This window comes from Neodiprion fabricii, chromosome 1, assembly GCF_021155785.1.
Source record: "Neodiprion fabricii isolate iyNeoFabr1 chromosome 1, iyNeoFabr1.1, whole genome shotgun sequence".
NCBI lineage: Eukaryota > Metazoa > Arthropoda > Insecta > Hymenoptera > Diprionidae > Neodiprion > Neodiprion fabricii.
The window spans coordinates 5,914,593-5,931,796 of record NC_060239.1 but is presented as its reverse complement, the minus strand read 5'-3'; the positions used below and the strand labels follow the sequence as shown (position 1 = coordinate 5,931,796).

At 38.5% G+C, this 17,204-nt stretch overlaps 4 protein-coding genes across 7 annotated transcripts; 1 reads left to right on the top strand and 3 right to left on the bottom strand.

The window, feature by feature from the left end:
• Positions 1-320: 320 nt before the first annotated feature.
• Positions 321-10,679, top strand: LOC124185579 (pyruvate kinase-like). 3 transcript variants are annotated; one of them, XM_046576458.1, is made up of 9 exons: positions 321-540; positions 1,585-1,817; positions 6,325-6,360; positions 7,649-7,993; positions 8,090-8,276; positions 8,364-8,885; positions 9,016-9,354; positions 9,511-9,667; positions 10,296-10,679. In XM_046576458.1, exons 3-9 carry the CDS (start codon positions 6,334-6,336, stop codon positions 10,306-10,308), a joined length of 1,590 nt encoding a protein of 529 aa, XP_046432414.1. In that variant the 5' UTR covers positions 321-540; positions 1,585-1,817; positions 6,325-6,333; the 3' UTR covers positions 10,309-10,679. The 3 variants fall into 3 exon arrangements, with proteins under 3 accessions (XP_046432414.1, XP_046432430.1, XP_046432421.1); XM_046576465.1 differs by lacking the exon at positions 321-540 and adding an exon at positions 1,267-1,283; XM_046576474.1 differs by lacking the exon at positions 6,325-6,360.
• A 58-nt stretch (positions 10,680-10,737) lies between these two features.
• On the bottom strand, positions 10,738-12,267 carry LOC124185609 (pyruvate kinase-like). Its single transcript, XM_046576525.1, has 5 exons — positions 12,123-12,267; positions 11,864-12,039; positions 11,540-11,770; positions 11,183-11,405; positions 10,738-11,091 (listed from the first exon to the last, which is right to left on the bottom strand). Exons 1-5 carry the CDS (start codon positions 12,157-12,159, stop codon positions 10,877-10,879), a joined length of 882 nt encoding a protein of 293 aa, XP_046432481.1. The 5' UTR covers positions 12,160-12,267; the 3' UTR covers positions 10,738-10,876.
• A 398-nt stretch (positions 12,268-12,665) lies between these two features.
• On the bottom strand, positions 12,666-13,321 carry LOC124180881 (pyruvate kinase PKLR-like). The gene is made up of 3 exons (XM_046566794.1): positions 13,259-13,321; positions 13,045-13,186; positions 12,666-12,961 (listed from the first exon to the last, which is right to left on the bottom strand). Exons 1-3 carry the CDS (start codon positions 13,319-13,321, stop codon positions 12,666-12,668), a joined length of 501 nt encoding a protein of 166 aa, XP_046422750.1.
• Positions 13,322-13,671: 350 nt separating this feature from the next.
• Positions 13,672-17,204, bottom strand: LOC124185561 (double-strand break repair protein MRE11). 2 transcript variants are annotated; one of them, XM_046576441.1, is made up of 12 exons: positions 16,973-17,204; positions 16,619-16,781; positions 16,358-16,497; positions 16,079-16,269; positions 15,774-15,978; positions 15,411-15,671; positions 15,242-15,323; positions 14,967-15,117; positions 14,719-14,882; positions 14,410-14,536; positions 13,971-14,249; positions 13,672-13,861 (listed from the first exon to the last, which is right to left on the bottom strand). In XM_046576441.1, the coding sequence occupies exons 1-12, from the start codon at positions 17,076-17,078 to the stop codon at positions 13,757-13,759; spliced, it is 1,974 nt and encodes a 657-aa protein (XP_046432397.1). In that variant the 5' UTR covers positions 17,079-17,204; the 3' UTR covers positions 13,672-13,756. The 2 variants fall into 2 exon arrangements, with proteins under 2 accessions (XP_046432397.1, XP_046432404.1); XM_046576448.1 differs by having other exon boundaries at positions 16,626-16,781; positions 16,973-17,112.

Below are 17,204 nucleotides of genomic sequence, written 5' to 3'. Positions count from 1 at the left end.
GCTGCTTCATTTTGCTTTTTCATTTTCTTCATTTTTTTACATTCCCAATCAACACATCCAGATTTTTAAATTCTCCGAATAACAGTGTAATTGAGATCTATTGACCTAATCATGTGTGTCCAATGCACGGCATTTTGCCGTTGCGTCGGTACCCATTCTTGTGAGCGTCTTTTTGCCGCCGACGGCGTGGCGCTGCCGTAGCGTCAATCCAGCGCCCGTGAAAATTCAGCCTAAGGAGGTTATGCTCAGTCGGTATAGAAGACTTGCAGTCAACTTGCTGCACGTGCATCTCGAGTAGAGCGTTAATAAGCGTAGGGAACAACCGTAATTTGTGAAGCGCCGTTTGTTAGATAAATAAACTGTTGCGTTGCACGATATTTGAACACTATTACTCAATTTGTTAGGTTGGGATTAAACCCTGTTTGCAGCTGAACGCTAGATTTGCGTAATCAGATCGTGAAGCGGCAACAGGAGAGGCTTTTTACTCATCACGCCGCTACCGCCAGTGAACTTTCCGACCGCCTCTCATACGTTGCTTACGTACGTACGAATATCACATATAGATATACGTAGTTTGACGTAACAGATCGCTTAATTCAATTCGCATCTAGTAACTACTCGCCAAGGCTTGACCCTTGTCGATCGCGAACCAGTATAATTCTTATCAGGGCGATATTGGATCTCACCGATCGTTAACGTCACTGTGTATCCTCACGTGAGGTCGTGAGAAAAAACGCTCCCTCCTTGCCTTGTTACGTAAAGCTATACGACCTTGCGTTTGTATCAAGTCCATATATACAGTGACTACCTACGCGCGCATGTAAATCAATTATACGATCCATGTGTAAAGAGTTGAGACGAAATATACATAGGTATGCGCGGCGTACGAACACAAAAGTTACTACCAATTACTAGATGCGAATTTTCTCTACGAGTTAGTTTTCGCTTGCGAAACAGCTGATATCGAGGACAAAAAATGACACAAATCGCACGATAGACTAGCGTGAAAGATCAATGATAAATATCGATATATTTAATCTCAGAAGCGATATATATTATGTTCACTGCCAATAAACCATCGTACGAGTCGTCTATTTTATTACCCATTGCACGCACACACGTATGATTTTCAGTCGGCCGTTGCCACCCGGCAAGTATTGTAGTTTTCAAATCAGCGAGCTGCCCTACTCGTATAACCAGAGATGATAAATGTGAATTCAAACAAACTTCTAAAAATTCTCTTGCTGCAGATATATCGAATGTATAGAGATCAGCAGTAACAGGTAAGATTCCGACCCCGATAACAGTAAACATGCGTAAAGTTGCGGAAAGAGAATTAAATAATAAATCAGTCTTATAGAGTTAAACCTGATGTAAGATGTTGAATGAAAGAAAAAAAAAAAGAAGAAAATGTGCCATTACGAGATATCTAATCAGATAGCGCGTCTTTCGAAATTTTTTATAAAATCCCGGGCGACGTAGAAGCGTCTTTTATCTGCGAGCTTTCACGCTAGGCTTTTTGTAAATACACGCGATGTTGGTGAAGCAAATCTCCAAATTCCAACAGGATTTTGAACTTTTCAGGTCTAGCTCCGTTCTTATCGCCACGTTCCTCCCTATCGATCGTAGCGGCAAGGAGTCACCGTGTAGGAGAGGGCGCTGTCGGTTGTCACGTTGAACACGGAACGGTGTCGGTAGAAGTGGTGGTGACCTTCCGTGTCCTCAGCTTCAGTCTGACACGAGCCACGGCCCCGTGAAATCGTCAATTCTCTCGTTCCCTGATTCATCGAGCTTCAACGGACCCGAAGAAACCCAAGGTAAATAAATCTCCGCTTCTGATCATTGTCGAGGAAACAATTCCCTCGCAATTACTGTTCTATTCATTGTAATGCACCGATACATTTCTCGATCGGAGCATCGGAGGAGAAGACGTCTTGATTTCTAACGCATTACCGTCCATCACCTCTCATTCATTCATCGGCGATTTAGAAAATATTTATTCGAGACGTTATTGGGCTGCCGCGAAAAGCGGCACGCCGATTCGCTTTTTACCAAACGCAGATACGCGCACGAACAGGAATTCGGATATCTGACGGAAAGTCACGTTGTCTTCCTCGTGTTGAATAACGACAATCTGAACTATTCGGCGGCCCTATCCGGCTGACGAAACCGACGGTCCATACACGTTGTCACATCCGTTTGGAAAGAATTTACCTGTTACTGCGATCCCATCATCTCGAATTCGTTTACGATTAGCCGGCATCTGCTTTGTGGTCACATTCAAGGTTTCCATTGATACAAGGTAGCCACTTGTGCAACCAATAAAACACTCTTTCAAACAAAAATACTTCTGGCTAAATAATACCAGCCACTAAACGGTACCATATTACGATATCTTCAGTCAACGCAATTGGTTTACATTATGCTGTGTATACACGAAAATTAGCTATGATGATTGTATTGTTGATGCATTTTGTTACGGGTGAATCGTTATGTAAAGTGTGATTTGCCACGTGCGAATTCAAAACAAAGAAAATGGGGACAGATACAAATTTACATGCCATTATTTCCCTTTTCGATGAATGTTACCACAAAGTTGCGGCACACACACTCAGCAGAATGGGGGTTCACTTATCATAGCCTCCATTTCGTGCCGTTCAGTGACCTTAACCAATTGTCGCCAAGGTCAACATCACTTAGAATTCAATATCAACTATCGATAGTAATATCTATGATGTATTTTTTTTTTTCACCACGAGGCTTTTCTTATATCTCTAATAAGATTAGCTGCCAACAGTTTCTTATACGCGATGCTGAACGCTTTTAGTTCTTTATTCCATTTGTAATATCTACGTTGGTTCTTCTCGTAATGTGCCAAGATATCGAAGACTAATTGTCTTATCGATGTGCCCTTAGTGGCCCTGTAATCTATTAACATCAATATGAAATTGAGTGTCAAGACCCATGCAAGTGCGCCTTATCTACACGTAAGGGAAACGTAATGGTTTCTAGGTGTGAGTGACATCAGCTACACTGATTAAATGTATAGTTACATAGATTTGTGTTCACAATAATTAAGTACTATGCTGGTGGAAGAGTAAAATTTCTCTACACGGCACACATTATGTTGTAGTTAGCGGACATTCGACACTCAGAAATGAATTCCTAGGAATCGATAACGCTGTTCAACACTAATTTATACTATGTATCAAATCTAAATATCGATAATCGGGAAACGAAAGGCCAAAATTATTACAGTGAAAAAAGATGCAGACAAATTGAATAATTTAATTTGGGAATGAATTGGTGTATGGAAACCGGTATTGAAATGCGTTAAATGATATCTGTATATAAACGAAATTTGACGAGGCGTATAGCAAACGTGCTACACTGTTAATAAAAGAGGTAATCTTGTTAACCCTATTAACTCAAAAGTCTTCTTCTGTGTTGAAGTTTATTCAAGAATAGAAATCTGTCCAGAGTTCAAATGACTTGATCCTGTACAAACGTGATAGGCAATAAAATCAATCCAGTATAACACGACACATTATTGTGCAAGATTGTTGAGAGTATTGCATACAGTTATAAGTACACTATCATTTTTCTGTACAAAGTGGGCAAAAATTATACTGACGTTATTACGATCAAGGAAATTATGCATATAACAATTTTATCGTGAATTGCCAAGACAAAAATGCTTTTATCAATTCCGCGTGCAACTGATATGTCGGTATGTAAGAGTGATAACCGATAATCTCAAAGTTACTTTCAAGAAGCTGAACAGGTCACATATTTAATGCAGGGATTGATACAACTTATCTTGGTTGTATCACCCTATTATTATACCCCTACTCAGTTTTTATTTCTCTTGCAAGATTCGCAATCGCCATACAAGTACTTGCCCAAAAACAAGCAAATCCAAAATTCCAATAAAGCTAGATGCATTTTGACATCATTCAGCGATTTATGTGTGGCATCTCCATAACTTTGCGAATTCCAGCGGTGAATTTCTTAGGACAGGTTTTGACCTAGCTCACGTTGCGACGCAGTTTGCTGCAAAAATAATGTAGGATCCACACAGGAACAAGTTCTCCGAGTACTTTATCGTTGTAATTAAAACGTTGATTTACAATTCGACTTACCGTAAGATAATCATGTCCAAATGTACCAGATTCGATGAACACTTTTACAAAGCTTAATTTTTGACAGCGCAAGCTGTAACCTCTGTTTTCGGAGTCCCTGTCAGCGGCAGTCGGCCCCATGATTACCAATATACCAAAAATTAAATGCACGGTCGTTTCCTTTTAAGGAATCCTCTCGGTATGATATAATTACAATCAGCCCAAAGCTTGAAAATGTTCTTCTTTTATTTCCCGCTAACGTCATATAACAAGTCTGAGATTAGGCAGTTACAAGCTTCTTCCTGTACCGTTATTACAATCCACAACACACCAGTGAAATCCAGTCAATTTGCTATATGCATAGTAAGAGACTCAATCCTGAGGCCATCTAGAGGCCGACCGAATCAAGAGACGAAATCCTGACGACGTGCTATTTTACAGTAGATATTGGAAATCTAACGAATGTAAATTTTGAAGAATTCGCGAATGAGAATGTGAATATAGATTTTTAAATCTATTCATAGCACCATTTCTCTATGGCTAAAAATTGACAACTGATGGACTGACAGGTACACTGTTCAAGTTACTTCGTGGTTTGCATCTTATTCCGGAAGTTGCCGAGCTGATCCGAACTAAACCGATTGTTTGATTATTCACCGATAAATTGATAACAGAAACAAATTATTTCGAGGTTAGAGTGTGATTCAAACGTGACGACAAACTTTTATAACAAATGTTCAGTATCGATGTAATGTTTTTTGTCTTATTTAATATTATTTTCACAATTTTTACAATCAAAATATGAAGTATTTGTGACAATTACATTCTAAAAATATTCGTAAAATTTTTGCAAATGCGAATGCGAATGCGAACGCGAATATTCGTTACATGACTAGTAGATGCAGCGTGTTATAGTAACAATTAACTCTATCACATAGGGTTTGTAGGCGCACCGCCATAATCTAGGTCAATTTCCGCCGGCAGTATTTTCTTATGCGAATGCCATTGCCTAGTTGTTATCGAGGCTAAATTTAAACTGACGTATTTAATTTCAAGATCACCAATTCACATCTAGCAACGATACTCAGATTTTCGGCGTGGCATTAAGATTTTTCTTTAATTCGGTGATTCGGAGTGGTTCGATGTTTTTCTCTTCTTCTGTGTATGCTCATTTTCAAATCTGATAAAAAAATTTTTAAAATAACGCGACGTTGCCAAAACAAATAAAGTTCACGTGCTGAGTACGTGACCGCGAAATACACGAACCCTATTCCACTTGGGTTTGAAATTAAGAAAATTGAAAACTGGAGAACAAACGTACGGATTTATTTCAATTTCTGGCGAATCTGTACGAGGTTGAAGTTAGTAATGCTATCGTAACGAAACATTAGGGAAAAATTTTCCTAATTTTACAATGATTTTTAAGGAACTAGACTAAGATTTCGAAGTATGAGTGTGTTTTGTTTTATTACGGTTTACTGATTTTCAGACAATTCGAAAATCGCGAAATAACGCTTTTTCCTCAGCATGAATCGTCGTTACGATAACCTTAATAACTCCAATACGATGAATCTGTCAGTTCCGAAATTTGTTGGTTTGAAGAAAGAATCTTCACACGACATTCCGCTCACCGTTATCATTTCAATCGATCGTACATTACATATGCGATGTAAAAAAGGAGGGTCGTGTGCCGCACGTGGAAGAACGATTAGAAAATACTGTCCTTGATGCACGATCGCCGACGACTGCGTGCCGCCGCGAGTAGATCAGCTGAAGATTCGCAATGAAATTATGTAAAAATATGCCGTGTGCCAATGACAGAGGTGTTCAAAGTGAAGACAGCTCAATGCCCGCAAGTGTGGTGGCGGCGGGGTGGACCTCCGGCCAAATTTCGGTGATGCTGATCGGTTATTTTTGCCATCCGAGCACCAGCTACGGCTCGGGTATATCGCACCCTGATCTACCAGCGCCGACAATTCTCCGTGCGAAGTTACCGCGACCCTCCTTTTGAAGATCGATGCGTCTCGTGTTGTATTGCAAGAAAAGCTTCCGGTCTGCGTTCGCGCGATTGTCGTTTATCACCTGCCTTTGGAACACAACGCCAGTCCGTCATCGCGTTACATTCGTCGCACACTTCTCGCTTACTCGATATCCGAAGACCGATAGTTTATCATTAATTCGTGCTTGTACTTTGTTCACGCAGCGCACCGATATGGTCTGGAGTACCGACGACGATAAGGTATAATTTTTTCGTACCGTCTCCCTGGATTGATCATGGATAGTTTATTCTTATAGAGATGAACGCTTATGTATATATAAATATATATATATATTTTTTTTTTTAATTTTTTACGATAACAATCATTCAATTACGCGGTTTTCAGTGTATTATACGTATATGTAGATGAGAGCATGATACAAATTAACGTTACGATGTAAATTTATATCCAGTACATTATACATGTACAATTGTATGTATAGGCAGATTGGAAAGTTTTTTTTTTCTTCTAGTTCAAAATCTTTTCTTTACGCTTGTTTGTGCAAGTCGGTACGCTGATTAAAAATTTTTGAAATTTTTTATATATTATAAATACATAGAGGCTTAGTTAGTATGCATTTATGTACAAAGCGTCACCTACTTTATGTAATCAGCTGTCCTGTAGCGCTTTTCATCCAACTTTTAGCAAACCCACTCTAACAATGAGTCTTGGCGTCATTTTTATGCTATTGGTCCAATGATACATTGCTAGATCAACGACAGCTCATTGTGAGTTAGGATGTACGTTTATATACATGTGCATGTGTAAAAATAAACCTTTAATATAATCGTTTCAGCACCGGTGTAATGAACTAGCCTTGGGTAACGTGCCAATTAAATTGAACTATTCACACTGTTGTAGTAAATGTTTTGCTTTCATACACGGTATAAATCCACATCGATGTTTCTTATTGTCTAGCTTTTCGTTTTCCTTTTATGTCCCAGAATTGCCATGAACAGGTAAGGAGGTTTAATTGTGAGAGGAGATAATTCAAATGTATCTATGTTTTGTAAAGTGGGATGATGTATATATTTAGCATTTACATCTGTCAGTGGATGAGAATTCGTCGTTTTGAAAACAATCTGATATTTATATAAATATGCCCGACATGAAAAAAACTCTGCAAATACAAAACTTCATTAAATAATTCACAACAGAGGTCATCTCAGTTTTATTAAACAGAGGAGTTATGAAATTTAAACTCGTATGGCTTCATGTACGAACAGCACCATTGCATGATCGTTACATGGAAGCTGCTTGAAAACTCATCCACAATGCAATAATCAGCGATAGGTGCATTCGTTAGTACTGCCAGCTTGACCTGATTGTACACTCGCTATCATCTCATGTAGATAAGATGGCTAATTGCTACAGCACGTTGTTGCGGCAAAATTATGATTATAACACGTAAATACTATTTTTCAATTTTGCTACAGTGAAAGTAGTGTACATTTTTTTTTCTAAAGACATTTCCTTTTTCACACTTAGATGGCAGGAAAGCCAAATACCATTGCACTCAATGCGCAAAGTCATTTAGAGCACATGTGTGCCCTTGACATCGAGCCCCATGCTTCCTTCGTCCGTTTGTCTGGCATCATTTGTACCATCGGACCAGCATCCCGGTCTGTTGAAACTCTTGAGAAAATGATTGAAACTGGAATGAACATTGCTCGTATGAACTTCTCGCATGGATCCCATGAGTACCATGCTGAAACCATTGCTAATGTGAGACAGGCTCAGAAGAATGTTTCGGAACGCACCAAGACAAGTGTACCAGTAGGCATAGCTCTGGACACAAAGGGACCCGAAATACGTACTGGACTTTTGGAGGGTGTAAGTTAAGCAGGTTTTACACAGCCATATGATTCAGAATTCCCCAACATTTTGCCTATAATTATTACTCTAATTTTTGAATCCTTCATTCTTTAGGGTGGTTCTGCAGAAGTGGAACTCCAGAAAGGACAGACATTCAAATTCACCACCGACAAAGCTTACTTAGAAAAAGGGAATGCACAGATTGTGTGGGTTGACTATGAAAATATATCAAAAGTAGTCAAAGTTGGAAACCGCATCTTTGTTGACGACGGCTTGATCTCTCTTATTGCCACCCAAGTCAGTAAGTAATTGCGGAAATATTACTTTCTTCTAACCACATAAAGGCGAAAAACATTCCTTATCATTTTACAATGACTCATTCCTTCAGGCTCCAACCAGATTACGTGCACTGTTGAAAATGGCGGCAGTTTGGGCTCTCGTAAGGGAGTCAACTTACCAGGAGTTCCCGTTGACTTGCCAGCTGTCTCAGAGAAGGATAAGTCTGATCTTCAGTTTGGTGTTGATCAGGGAGTAGACATGATCTTCGCTTCATTCATCCGCGACGGAGCTGCACTAACAGAAATTCGTGGTATCCTCGGCGAAGCAGGGAAGAACATAAAGATTATTTCAAAAATCGAGAACCAGCAAGGCATGGTCAATCTGGATGAGATCATAGAGGCCTCCGACGGTATCATGGTGGCACGTGGTGACCTTGGTATTGAAATACCACCAGAGAAAGTATTCTTAGCACAGAAAAGCATGATCAGCAGGTGTAACAGGCAGGGAAAACCTGTAATTTGCGCCACTCAGATGTTGGAATCGATGATCAAGAAGCCCAGAGCAACTCGTGCTGAAACTTCAGATGTTGCAAATGCCATTCTGGACGGAGCAGACTGTGTCATGCTTTCAGGTAAAAGACATTCTCTCCAGTCTTGCGTAATAACTAGTTCGAATGGCAAATATGTCTCACCTTGCTCATTAAATTGATTCATTGTATAAAGCCACTTATGAACTTCAGTATACGTTATTTTGGATTTCAGGAGAGACAGCAAAGGGTGACTACCCTCTTGAATGTGTCCGGACCATGGCCAATATCTGTAAGGAGGCCGAAGCTGCAATCTGGCATAACCAGATTTTCGCTGATCTTTGCAGAAATGTATTACCACCCATCGACGCTACTCACTCGGTTGCAATTGCTTCTGTCGAAGCTTCCATCAAATGTCTAGCTTCTGCAATTATCGTCATCACTACCTCAGGACGCTCGGCACATTTAATCTCCAAGTACAGACCAAGGTGTCCAATTATTACTGTCACCAGGTTCGAACAAGTCGCGCGGCAAGGCCATCTGTATCGTGGTATTCTGCCACTTCACTACTCAGGTAAACAATTTTGTAAAGTGTATTTGAAATTCGATTTAACAAGTGCAGTATGTTAAAACGGCTAAAAATATTTTGTGATATTCTTAGATCAGTTGCAACATGACTCATCCAACTTATATCGTGATTTTTTATTTATACACATTGATGTTTTTGCAGAATCCCCACTTCCTGACTGGTTGAAGGATGTCGATGTGCGTGTACAGTACGGTCTGAACTTTGGCAAAGGTCGTGGCTTTATTCAGACCGGCGACACTGTCGTTGTTGTTACTGGTTGGAAACAGGGCTCTGGTTTCACGAATACCCTTCGTGTTGTGTACGTAGAACCGGAATTTACCAGCGAGAAACCAATTTGTGCCATTGAGAGTGACTCCGATTCCTATGAAGATATCACAATTTGATCCTCTGCATGAAACTTACCTATAATGGTTGTTGTTCCTTTATTATTGGTTCCAGAATTTTCGTGTTACCTGATTTACATGTTGTTAACGATCATTCGTTTTCAAATTATTCACTCATTCTTATTATCGAACCTGTATGTTACGACAGATTTTCTTCTACAACAGTATTCAATGTTTAATTTATCCCGATTTATCAAAGTATACCTCATAAATTTAAATGAAACAGTTGAAATAGTTTGACCATATTTATTTGTAAATTACGAGTACTTTTCGTATTAATACAGTTTCAAGTCTACCAGGAAGTGACGCCACTGATCGGGCAGTTATACAAAGTCTTTACTAGTATAGCTGTATTGTTATACTTAATTAACTGTTTTACCGCAAGATCCACTACACTGCATGCAAATTTATCTCGCTTATTACACTTCCCTTACCTTCCAGCTTTACCTATACTTGATCCTGTTGTCACTCTTATGGATTCTCTGCCTTTATATTGCGCAATTCTAATTTCAGCTAGTATTTTTTTTTAATTTTGTCTTACAGGAAGGTGGACTAAGCATTTGATCATCGCAGAATTGGTCACTAGGTATCCTGTTGCCACGATTCGCGTTGGAGTTGAGATCCATCTGCTCCGGGAAGTTTCTTACTTCAATTACGTGTATCTGTCCGCATATGAGCAAATAACAGTGTCTTCGCACTTCGGATACCTGCTGCTACTATTACTACCACTACTACTTTTATTACTACCGGTGTTTATTTCGCGTACGCTAGATTTTGTAGTGAAAATCCGTACTGTAGTGGAACTACAAAAGTGACACGCACCTAGAATGTATATGTAACCAGCTGTGAACATAGAACTTATATTATAATTATAGTCTATGAATAAATTATTGCAATGAATCTACGATGCAAATAGATATGAAACAATTCGGATTTTAGCTTTCAATATCTTCTTTGTGAAAATTTGTTTTGTTTTATTCTTTAGTTATAATGTAATCACATGGTTCCAAAAAGTGAGTCTTTCAAAACCGTTAAATCCGTAATCAGTTAGTATGATTTGGATTTAAATATTATGAAGACTTGTTGCTAACAATGACATTTGACAGTACACAAAAACGACGTTATCACCAAGACTCCTCAAAGTCTTCAGACAAGTTTGGGATATTTCCTGGTGAAGCATAAACGATACGTATGCAATTTGTAAACCCTGAGCCTTGACGCCATCCGCTAACTATTACAACTGCATTTCCAACTTCCACAAATTTATGACTACGAGAGTAATTCATTGCATGTTGTATTCGGTAATCCATATCCTTACTCCAATCTGGATATGGTGGATCTGAAATATTAATGTCATATAAATACTATCGGCATAAATTACTGGTTGATCGATGATTGTTTTGGGAAAAGTGAAATATACAGTAACTCACTTCTGTAATGGATTGGGTGTACCCCAAAATATACTTGCAGCCAGCGTGCCACAATACCGTACCTAGTGATAGCAATGATGGGACAACGTGGACGATAAATAGACAGCATCATTGCCGAACGTCCAGTTGTTGTAGTAACAATTATCGCAGCTGCATTGCACTTCATAGATGTTTCGATGGCAGCAACAGCAATAGAATGCGTGGGATCGAGGGGTATCAGAGCCTTTTTCACGAAATTACAAGTGCAAATAATAACAAAACTTGGAAGGATTCAATACATAGAGCGAGGGAAAGCAAACGTGTGATCAGGGATTCAACACTTTTATGAGATGAATTTTCTGGATTAAATAGACTAACTTTGTAACTGAGTTCTTCAAAATTCTGTCTCTGCCATCGGGCGCACTCGGCTTCTCTACAAGCGATATCAACGTTCTTAACAACTTTCACAGTTTCGTCAACACTCAGTGCTCCTGTTGCAAGAAATATGGAATCAACACCATCAAGAACTGCGCAGGAAATATCATTCATGTCTGTGTACGATGGTTCAGTTCCTTTTATGCGAACGGCTACGATAACTGGTTTGCCCACCTGTAGATGCAAACGTCAATGATGAACTGAGAAGACAAGGAATCAATCTACTAATTATAGGAGTAGCAAATGAACATAATCAATTCAGCTTACTCTGTTACATTTTGAAATTATACATTTTTGTGCTAAAAACACTTTCTCAGGTCGGATATCTACTTCAATTCCAGCTCTATCAATCATGATTGCGTCTGCTACTGTTAGGATATCATCGAAAGCCTCAAGACCTTGATTACATGAGATTTTCGCCACAACACAAATGGGCCGTGTTCCTGATATAAGAGAATGCGGTCAGTGTATAAGGTACATACTGCGAATCCTAATGAATAAATGAAGACAATTATAATTCATTTACCAATTTGTTTTATTCTGTCTTTGACAGCGCATATCATTTGTCCATTTCGCACGTGAGACACTATCAAAAGATCACATTCAAAATCCAGGGCTAGACCAATGTCGGCATCATCTTGCCCGGACACTTGAGGTATCTCTGGAATTCCATCGACTAATTGCACCAGCTTCTCATTCCTGACAATTCCACCTTTCGCTACTTTGCACGTTACAGTACACTCCACTGCAATGGTAAATATTAATGTAACGTGATTATCATCAACCAATACATCTTTAATTGACACTGAATTAATTTCTAAGATTACAAACCTACACAAGTAGTTTCTAAGATAACTGCACCTCGATCGATGTAAATTTTATCACCGACCTTACAAAATCTAGGCAGATCGGGATAAGACACCCAGAAACACTTGTCACAACCAGTTCGTTTCATATTATCCTCGACTAGCAATTTCACAAAATTGCCTTCTTTGAATTCTGCATATCCCTGTAATAGTCAATGCTCCTCTAATTTTAAGTATAATTAGGACCCGTTAGAGGGGGTCGATTACTCTTTATGCACTAGGGGCACTTTGAAAATATCCAATAATATACAAATCTTCACCATCGAGTCTTCCGCTCCATTAAAAAGCCCTGTACGTATTTCAGGTCCACGTAAATCCATTGCAACAGCTAAGGGAAATACTTCACGACGACACCGATGAATTCTGTTTCCAGCTTCTCTGATAGATTGTACACTTACAGCATGCCACGTATGTTCTTTGTGCGACATGTTCATTCTCACCATGTCAGCCCCCGACAAAACAATATCAGTTATTCCCATTGGATGGGAATTTTTCTCTCCTAACGCAAGTAGAGTGGAATATCGGTACAGGTATGAGTTGGAACTGTTACAACTGTTTCGACTACAGACTTACGAAAATTACCTAGAGTTACCATTATTCCTGTTAGTCTGGCGATCTTTGGATCACTGTTCACATTCAAAAGCATTTCATGGTCTATACGTGTTTTCTGATAAGCTGCGCCAAGTTGGTTGTCAGGGATAAATTGATCTTCCAATCGCATCATCTGCATATAGCAAGTGAATACATAAACTCGTACTGTTGTGCATTTTATAAGAGAATACTGGTAACACATTACCCATGGCATGCGTTTGCACAGGCTCTTTGGTTTGAGAGCTACGTTTCTGTCACTTGAACACATTGTGAGAAATTATTTGCGCACAACTTTCGTTTCCAAATTATTACTTTGATTTTGATGAGGATTTACTTTTAATGACAAAATGATTGACTTGAAAATTTTGGGTTTTGTGTCAGAAAAATTTTGTATGTGAAATTATCTACTATTTGTGACTCTTTTGTTTTGCTTTGACATTGCGATTCCAGGCTGACTTTGATGTCTATCTTTTTGACTTTGCCTAAAATGCAAATTCAGCAAATTCTTCTTAGTTGAAAAACTTCAAGGCGCAAAATTATTGTTAAATTTTTACGACGAATGAATTCCACAACCGAGGAGAATAGTTTACATGTAAAATTCTTTATTATGTTGATGATAAGTATACAGTCCTAATTACTTGGAACAGTTTACAGTATATTTAAAAAATGTTAATACAAAAACTTAAACAACTTGAATGGAAGCTTAGTCGGAGTTGGAATCCGAATCGGATATGTATATCGGTTTACTCGGAGCTTTCTGACTTTTTGGAAAATGAGCAGCTATGCTTGTCTGCTTTGCGGGCTGCATCTGTTGAAAAGATACGTGTTATGACAAATGTAATTCATGTTAAAGCACATTTTAAAATTGCAGATCTCAATGACTCAGAATGAAATCTTTCAGGAATAATGAAACTCACTGCACTCTCTGTCAGCTTTGTCTTTGTTGCTCTAGTAGATTTTGTCGGACTGTCAATAAGCACAGTATTACTAGCTGATATACTTGCAGGAGCTTTTGCCCTGCCCCTCCCAGAAGCAGCACCTACCCGACCTCTTGCTCGTCTTCCCCTACCTCTTCCTCTGACAGCATTGTCTTCATTACTTTTGGTAGCACAGTCATCTTCTGCTGTATCGTCGACATCTAAATTAGCAGCTGGCTGACGAACCCGACGAGTTGAAGAATTCAGGAAGTCACGTACCTATCATCAGGTACATTGCATTGAAAATGAGTAAACATAATCCTTGTGATTTGTTTCTTCGACCACGCCAGATATATTTTATTGCATTTGCTAGGAAATTATTCACAGATAATGGACACAATCTTTCTTCAAATTGAAAATCAGTCATCAAAAATCCAACCTGGTTTTCTTCATTTTCATTTGTGTTGTCCCTTTCGTTTTGAAATTCTTGAATTACATCTGCTATTTCTTCACGGGTTTCTAACTCTTTACTGCTTATATATTCCAGAGTTTTTTTCATTTGATGCCTGTAAAAAGTATTCATGCATCAGTTTAACAATTCGAATGTGGATAACAAAGAATCCCATAACTTTTTCCCTTATTTCTTTAATGTACAGAAGTAAATCCTTTTCTGCCTGACTCGATACAAAGATAGTTCTCTCGTTTCACAAACATATTTGATCATCACCATTTCTTTTTCTCAACTCACTCAATTATATCATCGAATGCATTCGAGTCTCCTTTATCTACAAACTGGGACAAGGCTTCATTGAGACCAGTCAGAGACAATACAGTTAATTTGTGTTTTTTATTTCCTGCTGCAAAATACTTTCGTATTCCTCCTTGAACTGTTTTGTTCCATTCAGGCTCGTCCTGAGAACATTTTTTTCAATTAGGAATTGGCCAATCATTTTATTTGTCGGTATTTGACATATGTGATATTATTTTGCAGTTTACCTCATCACATCCTAGAGCTTCTTCCATAATAGCATCAGTATCATCATCACAGTCATCAAAGTCTACTTTCTTGGCCCATCCACTTTTTTTTTTGCGCAGACGAATAATCTCACCTGAATTAGCAACTTGATCAACATACTTTTGCTCTAATCTATGTACAAGAAACAATAAACAATATCTGTAGATGGTTAGTAATTTGGAGTTTGAATAAGGCCAGAAATATGCCAGACACATGTTGGGTCTCTGAAAACAGAGGGTACTGAAAATTACTTCACCTAAACGTATCGAACTTCTGCTCCTCCTCTGTATAAAATACACGAAGTCGCAGTAGGGGTAGTGTTGGTTGACGTGGATCTCCTGTGACAAGGAAATTTTTAAATTTAATTTAATATTCATTTTGATGTAAGCTTGGTGAACATTTAATAAAAAGTATGTTTCACTCACTAGATAGCTGGGCTGCTGCTGTTTGCATCATAACATTTTCGATATAATTGTCAACATAGTATTCGATTGTATTACAAAGTTTTTCCAACGGTTGAATTTTTATGTCATTGTTGTCATCAACATTTATTGTATCAAAGACAAATGGCCTCACTGTTTTCAACTTGTGTTTCTGTAGTTGAAAACCTGTCTTGTAAACTTTCAAAATGCCTATGTGTTTGGGAACAGCTTCACCTTGGCATAGCGAAGTTGCAACAGGACTTCCTACAATTATATTTTGAATTATTAAATGCGAATAATCAAACAAAATAATAAGGCCATTCTCAAGTTTATTTGCTTTACAAAACACAAGAACAACAAATATACCAGGCTGACAAATGTGGTAGTGTTTTTTTCCAACTTGCTCTGTTTTGATACGACATTCGTGCTCGTGTCCCCACAATACGAAATCAAAAAAATTTGGTAAATCTTCTTCTGGGACAAACGCATTTTCTGCGTGCTTAGCACGATTTTGATGGAGTACAAATATGTTGAAGCAATCATCGATTTCATTGGTACGAAGCGTGTGCACCTAATAAAGAATTCAGTCATTACGATCACTGTACATAAATAAAGTTGGACAAAAATAGATATGGAAGATAATTACGGCAACGATTACTGCCGTTACTCACTTTTCCATCTCTCATGAGCCTTGAAAGTCTTTGATCCTTGATGTAGCTGAGGCCATACAAAGCTAGATTGGTACATCCTTTTCTGAATAACAAAGGGGCTAGTTGGACTTCGTTCAGATTCGTCCATTTACCAAAATAGTTGACTAGTCCAGTGACCGATAGCAAGTCTAAACTTCCTATCTGACCAGGTCCTGTTGAAGATTAGTTTAGAAGTTATGTGCGAGGGTGCAAATTTTTACTTGATAGATTCTAGATACGCAATTCTTAGTAGAGTCTTACCACTTGGATCGTCGTGATTTCCGTGTATAGAAAACACGGGTATTTCAACATTAAGATTAGTATCTTCAAAGTTGACTGTTTTGTTTAAACAGTGTTTAAAAATCATCTTGGGGTCACTTAAGAATTGAAACTTGTTGGGCCTGAAAGAAGAAAGATTCTGTAATTGAAATTACGTACTTATTGACGATTTGTTGTTGGTATTACATCAATAAACATTTTTATCAGGGCAGTGAAAAGGATTACGAATAGTTGGTTACGCACTTTGTACCTAGGCAATATTTGCGCAGTAGATTCATGCATTTCATCACCGTGGCTTGAGAGGGCTTATTATCATGGAATAAATCACCACCAAGTAGAATAAAATCTACACTGTGCAGTTTTCCATATTTCAAAATCTCCTCGAAAGTTGTAAAACTGTCCTCCCCTATAGAATGAAGAAAAAAAAATACACGTGTGCACGGTGCTTGGACAGCATATACATAGTCAGTCTGTAAAAACGTGAATACATTTCACCGCTACGCAAAAATGATAATTTCTATAATTTGTAAGCTTGTGACGAAATAATTCATGCTTGTATCAATCGACGTGAAAAATGCATGTAAATCACGTGCAAACCTCTGTTGGATTTTTCTTCATAACCAAGATGACAGTCGGTTGCAATTAGAATTTTGAAGACGTCTTCCTCGGGTCTATCATCCCCGCGATTCATTGTGCCGGACATATTCTCCAATCGTTAATATTCACCTCTGATCTCCCTCAGATCGTTGTTAAAAAACGGTGTAAAATAGTATTACGCATTCAATCCAGACGTGCAGGATTACGGACAGCCCCCTGACACTGACCACTG